The following is a 15,200-nucleotide window of genomic DNA, read 5'->3' as shown; positions in this document are numbered from 1 at the left end:
AGCCCAGAAACAAGAGAAAACATCTCTAATTTCTTTGGTTTTCAAAATAGTTGGTCAGGGTTTCTAGGGAAATGATTTGCAACTGAATATCATCACTTCAAAGCCACTGGCGCCCACCGGCCCCTGGGCATCTACTCTGTTTTCAAGGTCCCGACTCCCCAGAGTTACTCTGCTCCCTGGACCCTCATGAGGGTCTGCAGACGCGGCTCCCCCATCCAGACCCTCCTCTCCCTGTACCTCCGGTCCTGAGCACAAGCTACGTTTCCTGTGTTGGTGCCTGAGGCCCTGGTCTGGCCGGAGTCAGGGAAGGAGTTACAGACACAAAATCAAAGCCAGACACATCCCCCAACACCCTGTCAAGATTGGGAAGTCACTGAGTGCTCGTTAAAGACACTAGGAATTGTAGGTTTCCAGTGAGGACTTAAATTTGGGTCCATTTATACCTTAAAGACTTTGAAACTTTATGGGACGTAAACTTCCAAGAAATGCCCGCAAAGTTTCTGCTTCATCCTGTAAATGAGGTATTTTTTCTTTTCCTCTCCTGCCAGTCTCTCAAGTCACAACAGCAAGAGATGCCCACGTGTCCGTGCGCGAGGCCTGAGCTTACCTCAGCCTCATCACAGAGCAGTGGCGGCTGAGAAGCCCTTCCTTCCGAGTACGGGAAAGTACGTGGTTGGCAATCTCACCAGTTATTGGTAGTGGTTTCTTCAATATTCTACTCCATTGTTTTAAATTTCTTCAATCAGAAATGACAAATACACTGTGTTCGTTAAGATCTAAAATGTGTCACTTGAACTTGGAAAGGACTAGTGACAAATTAGGAAAAGAATTAGTTACTGATGGACTCTACAGAATAATTTAAAAATGATCCCCTCTCTTGACTATCCCTGACATCATGTGAAATGCCAACTCGTCCCTCAGGCCAAGTGTGACTTTCAGGGTCCTTATTCATGTAATTACAACGTGGTCCAGTCACGACCTCCCAGTGACACCACCCCAAGGCCTGCCTGTCCCAATGTGGACACATGTCCCCATGAGGATATCAGGTGTAGTGGCCCCTGAGCGTCCATGGGCCCTGATGCCACAGCACACACAGCCACCTTCTCCTGAAAACACAGCGTGTCCACTACCTGTCCTCAACAGCCGTGGCACCAAGCAGAATGAGGTCTTTCTCTATTTGCTCGTAGGCCTCTGCCAACTTCTTTTCACGATCCTGAAGGGCCACCTTCGCGGCCTGCAGCAGTGTGCAAACACCTTCATATTCTTCGGGGATCAGCCTTTTGTAGGCAACGCACAGAGTTCGAAGTCCCTCCTGTGGGATACAACGCAGCCTTTATTGCTGAAACGCTGTCTTCTAGTAGCTCTCCCAGTACCCCCTCCCTCTAACTAGAAGAACTATCAGCCAGCCCTCAAAGGGATCAGTCACTTACAGCTGAATTGCATCCCCGTTAAACACAGACAATCATCACAGGTTACAAAACTTCAATGTACGCAGGGGAAGGAGGCACACCCACACCCTGGGAAGAGAAGCCTTTCTTCTTTTATTTCGACAAATGAAGAGTTAAACTTTTTTCAGAACGTGATTTGCAATTTTATTTTATTGTAAATATCAAGTGATTTTTCTAAAGCAACAGTTTTTACACAGGGGAGTTTGTGACACAGACTTAGCACCCACTGAAGGAAAAAATGCTCAGTTATTTATCGAACCTCATGGGTCCACAGGACAGAGAAACAGAATCTGAGACAGTGGGTTTACTGTGATGGTAAGTCTGGGTGTCACCACACAGAACACATGCCAGCAGCCAGCGAGGCTCAGTCGGTGCCTGAAGGGCCACACCGATCCCATCAAGCATTGTTTCCTTCTCGTCCAGAGGAAGTGAACCTTCACGAAGGTCTGCCTGATGCTCTGAGGACGACTTCTGGTTGGTCTGTCTGCCTCCTTGTTCTTTCAGCCCCGACTTGCCTAATCCCAGGAAAAGAGCCAGAGTCCTTCTATAATTGGCCCAAATTCTGGCAGAATCCTGGTGTGTAAGATTTTTTAAAAGATTTTCCAGAATATGAGCTCAAGTTGTCCGTCACCACCAGGAAATGCCTCAAGTCTCTAAGACCTTCAAACGTGGCTGAAGGACACACCCATGGAGTGGTCAGCCTCTATCATCCCCAGAATTCTTCAGTGAGTGTGAACTGTAGGCCGAAGATTCCAGAAATAAAACGTTTGTTTGTAAAAGTATACGGTGCTGGTGTCGTAGAGACAGAGTAGAATACCTCTCCGGAGGCCTCCAGCTAAGTACTGCTGACACCCCAGACACTACAAAACAACACAGATATACGAGCAAAGCCAGACAGATGCACTACGAGAAAATTAAAGAACCATGTCTTACAAACACAGATGCAAAAACCCTCCACAAAGTACCAGCAAGATGAATCCAAGAGCACACCCAGAGGCCTATGCCTCAGGACCAAGTGGGATTTACCCCCGGAGGCAAGGATTCAGCACAGGAGTGTCCATCCGGTGACACATATTCACATATCTCAGTAGAATGGAAGCAACCACCCTCACGGCCTCCAACTTTAGAACTAGAAGGTGGTGCCTGTGTGCCGTGGACACTGCTTGGCTCGCACAGGGACCAGGTGCCGACACACCAGAAAGGCACACTCAGTACCGTTCTATTTACATCACACTCCTAATGATGAAAGCCGCAGATGGCAGACAGACCGAGGTTGGCAGGGCCTGGAAGGGGCCTCGGAAGGGTAGCTGGGCCTGGAAGGGGCCGGGAAGGGGCGGCTGGCCCGGGAAGGGGCGGCTGGCCCGGGAAGGGGCGGCTGGCCCGGGAAGGGGCTGGGAAGGGGCGACTGGGCCTGGAAGGGGCCGGGAAGGGGAGACTGGGCCTGGAAGGGGCCAGGAAGGGGCAGCTGGGCCTGGAAGGGGCTGGGGAGGGGCGACTGGGCCTGGAAGGGGGCCAGGAATGGGCGATTGGGCCTGGAAGGGGCCAGGAAGGGGCGGCTGGGCCAGGAAGGGGCCGGGAAGGGGCAGCGGGGCCTGGAAGGGGCACTGGGCCTGAAAGGGGCTAGGAAGGGACTGGGAAGGAGCTGGGAAGGGGCGGCTGGGCCTGGAAGGGGTATCGAAAGGGCAGCTGGGCCTGGAAGGAGTGATGGGCCTGGAAGGGGCCGGGAAGGGGCCGGGAAGGGGCTGGGAAGGGGCGACTGGGCCTGGAAGGGGCCGTGAAGGGGCATCTGGGCCTGGTAGGGGCAGCTGGCCTGGGTAAGGGGCAGTGTGGCTCTGCACCCCTGCGCAGTGGGCCAGGAAGCTGCTCAAGTGACATAATGACCAACGGTTTGGACCAACGCCTGTCCCCGGGCTCCAATACCACACTCCAGTTCGGGAAGATTTGAAGAAATGGGGCGCTGGGGAGGGCACAGGGCACCCTCCACACTGTCTCCACGGCCCCCTGGGACTCCACATTATTTCAATGATACACCAGAAAGGCACACAAATGCCTTTCTGTGCATAGAGTCACAAATGCAGTGGCCCTATAGGTGCCTCCACTCAGGCCTGGACAGTAGGGGGGTTCCTGGGACAGTGACCATGGCAGCCCCTCGAGTCTGCAGAGGACCTGTGAGCATGTGAGGGGACCCCTAGTGCCAGGAACAAACGGTCAGGTCAAGGGGCAGAACAGTCCTAGAAGCCAGGCTGGAGACCCCAGTCCACAGGGCACCACTGGACAGGACAGTGGTGCCCTGGACCCACCTGATGCGTGCTAAAGCCGTCATCTGAACAGGGTGAGCCTCTTCCAGAACAAATCCATGCCCGGTGGGAACATAGGGTGACCCCGCACCTAACCAGGCAGCGTCCTCAGGCCGGGTCCTGTCAAAGGCCATCAGCACACGCAAAGGGGCAGAGAGCACTACCCACAACGAGGACATTAAGCACTCAACTGAGGTGAAGCAAAGCCGGCAGCAAGGTCAAAACTAGGAGAAGCCCGTCAGACAGCCACTATGACCGTGTAACGGATGGCAGCAAGTTACACACAGATACCCATGGAACAAAGGCCTGACATCTGAGAAATCTCTGGGCAGGAATGGCGGCTGATGAAACCCTGCTTGAGATGTGAGTGGGCGCGAAGACGGGATGACAGAAACTACCCACGACGAGGGAGAAGACGGTTTAAAAACAAGAGAGCTGGGGAGCCCTGGAGCAGCCAGGGAGTCCCAGCTGGAGTCCTGAGAAGGCAGTGGCAGAAGAAACACCCGAAGACACACTGGCTAGGAAATTCCCCAACCTGATTAAGAAACCCGTGAACCCACAGACCCAGTGCCTGGAGCAGCCTGAGCACAAAACAGGGTCACTGCGTCAGAGCAGGTTGGGACCGCCTGACCGACCACGCCATCAGAAGAGGAGATAGATACAGAGAACAGAAACGGGGACAGCGGCCTCCCGGAGCGACAGGGAACACGCATCCGTCCCAAGACACAACACGGCTGTTTCCACAATGGACCCAAATGGGGAGAAGCTGCCCGTGTGTGGAGAGGGAAGTTGGGAAGCCATGCCCGCCACGCTGCCAGGGACGGTGGCTGTGGGCGCAGACAGCACGGTCCTGACGCGCCCAGGGGGAGAGTCCAGCACCATCTGAAGGCGGTCGTGAGATGCAGGTGGCCTGGCGCAACCTTAACGCCAGAGGCGAGGCTACGAGGGAAGGACCGTGACATCCACGCTGTGGGCACCGCTTCAGGGGAGGAGCCAGGGCCACGATGATTCCCACAAGGAACCGCTGTCTTGAGGTCGGGGGTTTCCGAGGCGCACTGAGCCGCTGTTTCGGTGGAGCGCACGGGATTCTGGCCCGTGGGCCCCCTCCCCCTGAAAGAAGGGGGGCTTGGACGGCAGACCCCAGAAGGGCGGGAGTACCACCAAATCAGCATCCTGGGTGCAGAGAAAACTGTGCGCGCAGAGCCAGTCCTGTTTGATGGCTGTGCCCAGGAGCGCAGCCAGCGTCCCGGCCATCTGTCGTGGGAACAAGGCCTCCCGCCACTTCAGACTTGGTGCCAAAGTGACCCGCTGCCCCTTGGGGTGACCGGCACACCTGTACCAACACACGTCGCCCCAGAGTCAGGTGTACATGCGCCCTCGGGAGCTGGACAGAAACACAAACAGGATCCTCGCCTCTGGGCAGCGACATGGCTCAGCCTTCTCAAACCTGCAGCTTACCGCCAGATTCCTGCTGGTTGGCGTAGTTGCCTTGTTCGGCCGGCAGGCGTTAGGAGGCACCTGCACGGGAACCTGAAGGTGGAGTCGCGCACTCGGACGGCAGTGCTCAGCCAGGCGGGCATGCCCAGGGCACAGAGGCACCTCCCGGTCACGGACACGTCCGATGCTATGACATCCAGTTTGATAAACGTGGACACTTGCGTGAGCACCGTGGAACGTTTATGACGTTACTTGTGAAGTGGAGGTGGCGTTGAAGACTCAGGACCCGTTCTCCAAGGTTACCAGGGCCCAAACTCCGTGGTTTAGCGATTCTTACATGTCATGTTCTGTGGGTTGCAGCAGTGGGGACAAAGCCCTGGCTGAGGGTTTGCAGGTGGTCTCAAGGACACACACGCTCCTGCTTGGACTGCTGTCCTCCGTGGGGCGGGCCGTGCGCGGTGGGAGCAGGCAGAGCAACCCCCTTCAGAACGAGACGCAGGGGGAACCACGCAGGAGAACCACAAAGGAAAGTATCAGCACGAGTTTTAAAGCGAATCACCAGAAATCCTCAGGATGCCAACATAGTCACCACAGATGTGCTTAAATCCTGACCGCCCCCCGACACCGCTAGCCCCACCTCACAACAAAAACAAGCCGCAGCCTGCCCAGTCAGGTGCCGGGGGGGGGGGGGTGGTGGTGGCGGGCACCCAGGTCAGCAGCACCGCCAGGTTTCTACTCCGTCGAAGGCACATGCGGGACAGAACAGGATGCTGGCAGCCAGCTTCTGCCCCCCCCCCCCCCCCCCCAGCGTGGGACAACTGTGCAGCCCTCCACCCAGCTCACCACCGCGTTGCGCTCCACTCTGGAACGGATCTGGTCAACTTTGCCTTCTATCACGCGGGGAAATATTGAAGAGTCTGCTCCTTTGCAAAACAGATAGATTTCTCCTACAAAATGAGAAAAAAAAAGACACTTAATCACAACGCAGAGAAGACTAGACTCTTTTTCACATTTGCTTTTGTTAAGAAACAAAAATAGGGACGCAAGTGCTGAGACATCGTAGGGATTTCCCAAGACCCGTGAACACGCGCCGTCGGAGAAGCTGAAGCCACGCGCTACAACGCAGCCTCTGTGCCTCCCGGCAGGATGGGCCACCACTGTCACTGCCTTCTGTCTGGTTCGGCCTGGCCAGGTGGGCATCCTGCTGTCCTTCACGTCACCAAGACCACAGGGACATCTGTTGTGAAATGCCCCCCACACATCAATGTCCCCACCGTGCACACCCTGGTGCTGAGACACATGCTTCCCTGCCCTTGAGATAAACCGATTTCCTCTTCCAGGGAAGCAGAGAAGCTCTCCAGCCAAGATGAAGAGATCAACGACACAGAAGTGCCGCTCTGATCAACAGGCCCCTGGCACCCAGGGGCTCTTTCTTTTCCAGCCACGAATCTCCTGGCCCGAAAAACCACGCAGCACACAGCTAGGCCAGCTTTGTCTGCATGCGGCTCCTGAAACACCGTGAGGTCAGTCCATGACAGCGGCGGCGGCCATGACTGGTATTGTCTCCGTCACCTGCCTTTAGACAGGAAGCGCAGACATCCTGGCCTGGGGCTGGTCTCGGAATTCCTAGACACTGGCGGCCCTCAGGGGAAACCAAGTCCAGAGGTACCAGGAGGGGCGGCCACTGCTCCTGGGGGGGCAGCTGAGAAAGGGCCGTGGGGAGGGCACACCCCTGGGGCGACGGCTAGTGAGACCGCTTGGCTGGACAGCATGGGAACCTGGATGAGGGCGCCTGAGCTCAGCTGTGGCATTCGGAGCCCAGCTAGGTTCATCCCCTTGATGCCAGAGAGGACTCCCTCCTGCACACAGAGCGAAAACATGTAAAATAGCACAATTCAGGGGCGTCTGGGTGGCTCACTCAGTTGAGTGTCTGACTTCAGCTCAGGTCACGATCTCACGGTTCGTGGGTTCAAGCCCCACGTCGCCTGCAGCCTGCTTTGGGTTCTGTGTCTCCCTCTCTCTCTGTCCCTCTCCCACCCATGCTTTCTCTCTCTCTCTCTCAAAAATAGACATTAAAACCCCCCCTAAAACACAGCACAATTTATGCTCACCAAAGCCCTGAAACTAAAGCTAAAGTCAGCCTACAGCCAGAAAAGATGGTGTCTGGTGACACATGGAGCTGGGCAGGGCCACACGGGGCAGGGAGCCAGATCCCCAGGACATGCCCACCAACTGTGTGGGTTCTTATCACGAGCCGGGAAGAGTGGGGCCTGGGCTGGCCCCACAACCAGCCCGGGGGCAGAACCCATTCCTGACTCCAGACATGACTTCCAGCCAATCGTGCAAGTTGTCAGACATGGTTCACGGCAATAATGCTAGTCGAAACGACATAATGATGTGTTCCCGCTTTTTTCCAGAAAAATCATGATGACTCAAGGCACTGGCTCGGGAGTGGCTTAAATTTCCCACTGTCTTAACTTGTCAATCGCTCGACACATTCCACCAGGGATGTGTTTGGCCTTGGGGCTTGGTTACCGACAGCCCCCGACATGAAAATGACCAGAGTGTGAATCAAACTTTAACCTGCAAAAAAGCAGGAGCAGGCAGCACCCTGCTCCACAGGGGTGGAACCACCCCTGGATCCTGCTCTTGCATGTTTGTCCACGAGCAGGAAGAACCCAGTGGAGTGAACGTACAGTGAGGCACCCGCAGCACAGTGAGCATGTCCATGGCCCCGGGAGGAAGCCCACGCCGTTAACTGGCCGGGGGGCTACGGTCCCCCAAACCCGTTAGGTGTAAAACCAGTGCAATTAGCGTTCTCTCCAGGGATGCGTTACTACCCAAAGAACAGTTCATTTAATTAATTATTCAAACTTCTCTTGAAACAAGTTGGCACAGAGGCTGGTGCACATGGCACGTGGCCTGTCCTCGTGAGCCTGCAGTCCCGCAGGGGACCCTGGAGGACAGGCAGATGTCGTCCCAGGGAAGCGGCTGTTGTCGGGGAGTGAACGCCCCAGACGAAAATTGTTCATGTGACTCAGCTCCTTCCTGAGCTTTGGGGATGGGCCTTTGAAGGGAGGTGGCACCTGTCGAGGACTCCACAGTGCACCTGCCAGGAGCACGTACGGGCACGTGGCTCAGGAAGAAGCGCAGATGGGGCAGGAGCTGTGAGAAGTCACACTTCTCTTCCTGCGGTGAGGTCATGCCTGCCGGCTCCCGAATTGCCTTCCAGGTGGGATGCAGCCACGACACTTCACATTCCCGTGGGGACACCACATGGTGAAGGACTGAGGATGTCATGTCCCAGAGTCCCACGCCATTGTTCTGGGGTGTTCTGACAGGCTCCAGCCCTGGAGAAGGTGCTCCAACCGCTGGGGGGAGCCGCCCACCCCGCATGCCCCACACACCTGAGCGTGTCTGTTGACACTGTGGGCGAGTGCTTCCCACACCCTGCTGACCCCAGTGCCAAAATCCATTTTGACACATTATGAATAGTGCTCATGTTATTCACGCCCCGTGACACCTGGTGCCAAGACTCATTGGCGGAGCCCTGCCAGTCCTCCTTGTTGACAACTGGCTCAGGGGCACGGGGACCATGCAGGGACAGTGCCCAGAGCTGCCAAGTGCCTTCCCCAGGCTCATCATCCAGCACCCCGGGAAGCGACTCGTGGGGTCCTGCCAAAAGACGCGTCCCGGCAACCTCACACCGTCCTTTGTGGCCTAAGGAGGAAAACTAGTCATTGCCAGTCCCACCAGAAGATGGTCACAACAGTCCTGTTGAGGTACTCCCCACACAAGGTCCTCCCGTGAGCGTCAGGACACTGGCTGACACAAAATTCCCCAATGTGCCTTCAGATCAGTGTGTCAGGCTCAGAGTCTGGTTCCAGGGTCATGGCTGTGTTTCGCTGCCAACCAGGCAACTTTCCAAAGAGATACGCAGCCTGGCACCACCTAGTTTTACCCTTTACAAAAAGGAGTAAGATCCCACATCTTTTGACAAGAGGCCATTCTGAAACTGCGATTGCGTTGAGCGCACTGAATTAAGCAGCGTCTACCGAGTGGTCCAGAGCAGGGCAGTGGTGCGTACCCTGCTGAGGCGAGCAGGGGTTCGGTCTTCAGGATGTTCACAGTTGGCTGGTGAGAAGACAACAACTCCCCCGACAGAGGCAACCAGGGAAGGCTTCCTGCAAGGCAGCCGTGGGGCTGCCCTCAGAGAAGCGCAAGTGAACAAGGGGGCCCCCAGGGGGAAAGGTGCCTCTGGGGAGGGGCCCCCAGGTGGAAAATGTGCACGTCCAGGGTTGGCTGGGGGCTGACAACTGGGAAGGCAGCTCGGGAGCCAGGGCTTGGCCACTGGAGGAGGGGCCGCGCCACCAGCAAGGTACCCTCGGGGCCCTTTAGGACTGATGTGCCGCAGATTAGGAGGCGGGGGCTGCAGGTGGGAGACCCCAGGCTGCCGGTGAGGGGGCTGCCAGGAAGGAGAGGAGACCTCATAGGAGTTGCTGGTCAAGGGTAAACATCAGGCTTTCCTGTGCCAGCAGAGGTGCCAGGAGGAGGGCCGGGCACCTGGGGCGTGAGGAGATATGGGACCTACAGTGGGTTCGGCAACTTTTTGTTTTAAAGAGAACGAACGAACGCTTAAGTCCTCGCGCTCCTACAGGATGTGAGCATCAGAATAAACCTGCTACGATGTGCAGTTGAGGAAATGGAAGAAAAAAACATTTCTACCTGTAGCAGATCTGACAATCACACTCATTCTCCTTCTTACGGAGTCAAAACTCAAGATCTCCAGCAATTCAAACCTGAAAAAGAGATTAAAAGTTGGTTTTGACATGCACCTTGCCCCATGAGTCCTGTGAGCCTAAGTAATCACAGGCCTCTGCTCAGCAGGACATCCAGGGTGTCCTCTGCCGCGTCCAGAGAGCCCTCCCTGCATGCCTGCCCCGTCCCTCCCGGCCAGGCTGCTCCTTCATGGAGTCGGGACCCACGAGTGGGGGACTCTGCTCCTCACAGCTCACAACACCGCCAAGGCCAGGCTCCCGTGTGCTCACCACCAGGACATACGCACGGGACCCTCCCAACCCGAGCCCAAGTTGTAGGTGCCCAGGGAGTCCGTTCCCCAAACAAAAGGCACATTCACTTTTCTGGATTCTGAACACAGACACGCAGATACTATCAGAGCTTCCAACCCAGGACAATAAACCAGGGTCCTTTCAGTTAATAAGAATCATTTAAAAAACAAAGAAAACCAATATTTAATTGGCTTGTAGTCTTATCATCAGAAGACCACGATCTCTGCTGGCATTTGAAATACCAAAGGTAATTCAGCAACCCCAGACACCGTCTCTGGAGACTCCTCAGGGTCCAGAGACCCCAGCTGCAGCTTGTGGGGGTGGGGAGGGCAAGCTGTAGGAGAACCCCTCTGCGGAAGCCCACCTGCCACCTCGGAGGGAGCCAGGATGGCAGGCAGGGCCCCGGGAGCCCCCAGTGCTGCGGGCACAAGCCCCCTGTGCCAACACAGGACCCGCGGCCAGCCCAGAGCGGTCAGGGGTACACCGCTTATGCTGACCCGAGGGTTTATTTTGCTTAAGGGAACGTTAAAATTCGGGGGATTCTGAGGCCGTCACCACCCAGTGTCACATTCTTTGCCACCTGTCCTTCCCCATGCCCATCACCGCATGTTCGTGTTTATAAAGGAGACCAGCAGCCCCGAGTCAAGACTCAAGACATGCCCTCTGTCTCTGGGGCAAGGCATCTCAGAACAACACGGCCACCAACCCTGAGCACATGTGGTCACTGAAGACAGAGTGGGAAGCACCAGCACCCACCGCATCCTTGCTCAGACTGTCTTTGGCAGGCCACGGGGTCCCACAGCCCGGGGGCTGGTGCTGTGTGAACACGGGACCACTGTGGCCACTCCCTGTGGCAGACAGGCAGGCAGGCAGGCAGGCAGACAGTGGCTGGGAGAGTGTCAGAATGTGTTAGAAGCTGAGGGGACTCTCGTGCTAAAGCCTGATGTCAGGCGGCTCGTGGCAGACCCTCCGGACGCCGCAGCACTGGCCGGCCTCCACTCTGGCCGTCTGCTCCTAAACTCCCCGCCAGTGGGCGACGGTCCTGGGTTCTCCAGAGAAGAAGGGGAGGCAGGCGTGGGAGCAGGACAGAGGGTCTGGGTTTTCCCCGGGAAAGCCGTCGTGTGGAGGAGTCCTTTCCCCCAGCGTGCGGCCCTCACCTCTCCACGCCGTTCTCCCTGTTCAGTATCTCCATGTAGTTCTCCTTCAGCCGCAGGTACGTGAAGCCGAGTCTGCAAAGAAGCGCACAAGTGCGGAGCTTAGCCAGAGTCCCCAGGTTCCTCCTCTACACGTTACTTAAGTTTGGGGAAAGCGTTCTTTTCAAGAAAGAAATACTTCTGGCAAAACTGCATTGCAGAGTTAGGAAGTTATCACAGTCACGTATTCACCATCTCAAGAAATTCTCTGAGAGCCAACAGCCTTGTGACTTATCGTGCCCTCGTACTGGTGTTAATGGGTGTCAGGAGGACAGGAGCAGGTGTGTGGACCGGCCCGTGGGTGGCGACCCCTTTCTGCCCACTGATCAGTGGGCTGTTTAGCCATGGCAGCCATGTCACAATCACAAGGATCCCGGGACACGGTGTCTCCAGAACGACCCTCTCAGTTTACTGATGAGGAAACTACAGCCCAGAGCAAGCAGTCAGTCAACAAGCCCGCAGAGCGTGTAACCTGTAACACCCCTCCTCTGCCAGCCTGAGAGCCACCAGTGTGTCAGGTACTATGGTGCAGAGAGAGGGGCGTGGCTTCTGTGCACCAGGAGCCGAGAGATGGGGACGTGAAACCGCCACCTGAACACAGCCGGTGGCCACGACGATGCCAGGGCGCCACAGGACCATGGGAACAGGGTGTCCACTCGCCCCAGCAGCGTGTCTACAGTGACTGGCAGGAAAGCCCGTCCTGACTTCTAATGTGACTGCACAAGCTTTCCCTTCTGAGCCCTCGTGTCCAAGGAGAGAGCTCCTCTGCACGTGTGTGAATTTGCACATTTGATCAGGGTCCCGCTGACACAACTTACATGCCTGAAGTCACCACTCAAACTGCACAGGGAAAATGCATGAGTTGGGGTGCCTGGGTGGTTCAGTTGGTTGAGCATCTGACTCTTGGTTTCTGCTCAGGTCATGATCTCATGGTTTTGAGTCCAAGCCCCACATCGGGCTCTGCACTGACAGTGTGGCGTCAACCTGGGATTCTCTCTCTCTCTGTATTCCTCCCCCACTTGCACTCTCTCTCTCTCTCCCTCTCTCAAAATAAATGATGCAAAGTTAAAAAAGAAAAAGAAAAACGCATGAGTCAACAATGCACAGGTTCTAAGCAGATGAGAGTGTTCAACGCCCTTTCGTTACTGGCAGCGAAGAGGGACGATGGGCCCCCGGCATTAACTCAGTAGCCATAGGCTGCGGGAACTGGGGAAACATCTCCCTGACATGGCTCTGGAATAAAGGATTCTTCCCCATGTTTGCTCAGAATGCCATCTGTGGAAGGCCACGTCCTGAGGCAGCTAGAACTCCCAGTAGGAGGGTGTGGGTGGCGGAAGGCACACAGACCTCACACAACAGCAGACAAAGTGAACTACAAAGACAGCCCCGCACCCTATGCTGTGTGACACTGCCCAAGTTGCTTGACATCCCTGGGCACCAATTCTTTAGGACAGAGAAGACTGGCCATAAAATGCATCTAAGACTGTATCTTCGACAGAAGTTAGAAGGGGAACCATGCATCTAAGACAGTGGTAACGACCAGCAGCAGGGGGGCTGCCGGCGGCAGGCTGTGTGCAGAAGGGACCGTCCTCCACCAACAGAGATGGGGGGCACTGGGGCGTGAGGGCACTGCCTGTCTAGCCCCCTTCCCCCACAGCACGGGACTGCGTCGGGACACGCCGGTACGAGCCGCGGTCGGGGCGGATCGCACAGCATGGACCTCGGGCACCAGACTCGCCCGCGCCCGGACACGTACCTCTGGATACCTTCAACTAGGGCCACCTCGTCGGGAGAGGACGAGATGTACACACAGGACTTCCCTGAGTCTGGTGACTTCCTGGGTCCATCCACGTCATCGTCATCCTTCACCTGGATTGTGTGGCACAGGCACAGGGCCCGGAAAAACAGCTCTTCTCGCTCCTGTCAAAGTGCAGCACAAGACCCCACACGTCTATGCTGACGCAGCTCAGAGCACATGGCGAATCGACAATGAAGCAGGGTGGGCACCCTTCAGGGGTTCGGAGGGGTTAGTGTCCCCTCTGGTGCTTAAGGGTGGGGTGTGTGTGGCTTCTCTTCATTCTCCAGCACTTCTGAGTAAGAAGGGGAGGAGACAGGGTCAAGGTCGCAGGCAGTGAACTCGGCGGGCCAAACCTCTGCGAGCCTGTGTGCCCTGGGGATTCCCGACCACTTCCTGGGGGCCCTGGGGTGCGGCTGAGGCAGAAGGGTGCCAAGAGGGCACCGAGCCGGTGGCACACCTCACGATGACCACAGACCCCGGGCCCTCCCTCTGAGACTCTACGGGGAAGCCGCAGTCCCCAGATGGAAACTGTCAGAGGCACACGTGGCAGGAGGTGGGGGGGCACTTGGTCACGACAGGCCGTCACTGTGCAGCCTGCTAAGGTGAGCTGTGTGACCCTGCACAGAGCTCTGCAGTCACCAAGGTTTCGGGAATGGTCTCCTCACTGACCACGGTGACCGCGGTGAGGGTCACAACACCTCCCAGAGATGCTGAGATCTGGAGCCACAGCACATGGGTATGTGTGCGTGTGTGCCTATGAGATTGTGTGTGTGTGTGTGCATGCACGTGCTAGACTGTAGCTTGTGTACACGTATGAGGGTATGTGCACATAAGTTATGTCTGTGCATGCGTGTATGTACACATAATGCACGTGTGAGCAGGAAGGCCACGTGTCTGTGTGTGCACACGTGTGTACGTGCAGCACACGTGGGGGACATAGGCTGGTGTGTGCACATGCATGTGTGTGTACACACCTGCACATCTGAGATGAAGGGCACGTATGTGCACTTCAGCGTAGTGTGTGCGCACACATGAAGGTGTGTGTACTATGCACGTGCAACGCACGTGTGCATGGGGGGGCATGTGTCTGTGTGTATCTCTGTGCATGCACGTGTGCGTATGTGCTCAAGCGTGAATATGCACACGTGCGTGAGCACACACCCCTGGCGCGCTGAGCCCCTCTGCCCTCAGCCCACCACTCGCCTGCCTGTCCACAGTGTAAAGCTGCTTCTCACACGGACGTGACCTGCCGGACTTGCTGGCGGAAGTGGCGGCGCCCCACAGGCTCCACGCTGGTCACTAGGGGACTCGAGCACGAGGTGACACAACCCACCCTGTGATCGGGACCCTGTGCAGGACAGAGGGGACGGCCCCGAGGGAGTGCACCTGCCGGGGCGTGCCCACCTACCCTGGCGCTGGCGCCTGGGGAGGAGTCGATCATGTCGATGCCGGAGGCGTCGGGGAGCACCTGCCCGTTGCAGACGGCGTGCGGCACGTACACGTGGCCCTCGATGCAGCACTCCTTGAACTCCATGTTGTTCTCCGTGAGCGTGCCGGTCTTGTCCGTGAAGACGTACTCCACCTGCGGACACATGGCTGCGCTGGGCAGGTCTGGCCAGGGGCCCGCGGCCTCGGGCACAGAGAAGGTGCCACTCGCGGGTCAGACCCCGGTGCAGCCCCACTTCCACCCGGAGGGGGCTTCCCGGGCTCCACCCCCTACCCTGCCGGAGCTGCTGGACCCTACGCCGGGTGAGCCAGCCTCCTCTAGCTCCCGCTGAGGCCAGCGGTCCTGTCGGAGCCGCGCGAGCACCTTCCTCTGGGTCTGGAGGTGGAAGCTCTAGGTGCAGCTCGGCTCCCGTTGTTTGTTGGACGCACAGATGTGGGGCGGGGGTATGAGAAAATCAAGGATGCAGGGAGAATGAACCTGAGCTCACTCTGAGGTCTGGGAGGTCAAAACT

General features: G+C 56.9%; 1 protein-coding gene across 4 annotated transcripts in view; it reads right to left on the bottom strand.

The window, feature by feature from the left end:
• ATP11A (ATPase phospholipid transporting 11A) overlaps positions 1-15,200 on the bottom strand; it is a 119,787-nt gene that overhangs the window by 21,917 nt on the left and 82,670 nt on the right. For all 4 annotated transcript variants that reach the window (XM_049647246.1, XM_049647243.1, XM_049647244.1 and 1 more), the window contains exons 13-18: positions 14,651-14,824; positions 13,201-13,364; positions 11,409-11,480; positions 9,908-9,981; positions 6,026-6,129; positions 1,131-1,312 (exon numbers count right to left, since the gene is read on the bottom strand). In XM_049647246.1, coding sequence (XP_049503203.1) covers positions 1,131-1,312; positions 6,026-6,129; positions 9,908-9,981; positions 11,409-11,480; positions 13,201-13,364; positions 14,651-14,824 — 770 coding nt within the window. The remainder of the gene's footprint in view (positions 1-1,130; positions 1,313-6,025; positions 6,130-9,907; positions 9,982-11,408; positions 11,481-13,200; positions 13,365-14,650; positions 14,825-15,200) is intronic.

Source organism: Panthera uncia, assembly GCF_023721935.1.
Source record: "Panthera uncia isolate 11264 chromosome A1 unlocalized genomic scaffold, Puncia_PCG_1.0 HiC_scaffold_16, whole genome shotgun sequence".
NCBI lineage: Eukaryota > Metazoa > Chordata > Mammalia > Carnivora > Felidae > Panthera > Panthera uncia.
Note: the sequence above shows the minus strand (reverse complement) of the source record. Positions and strands in the feature narration are given on the sequence as shown.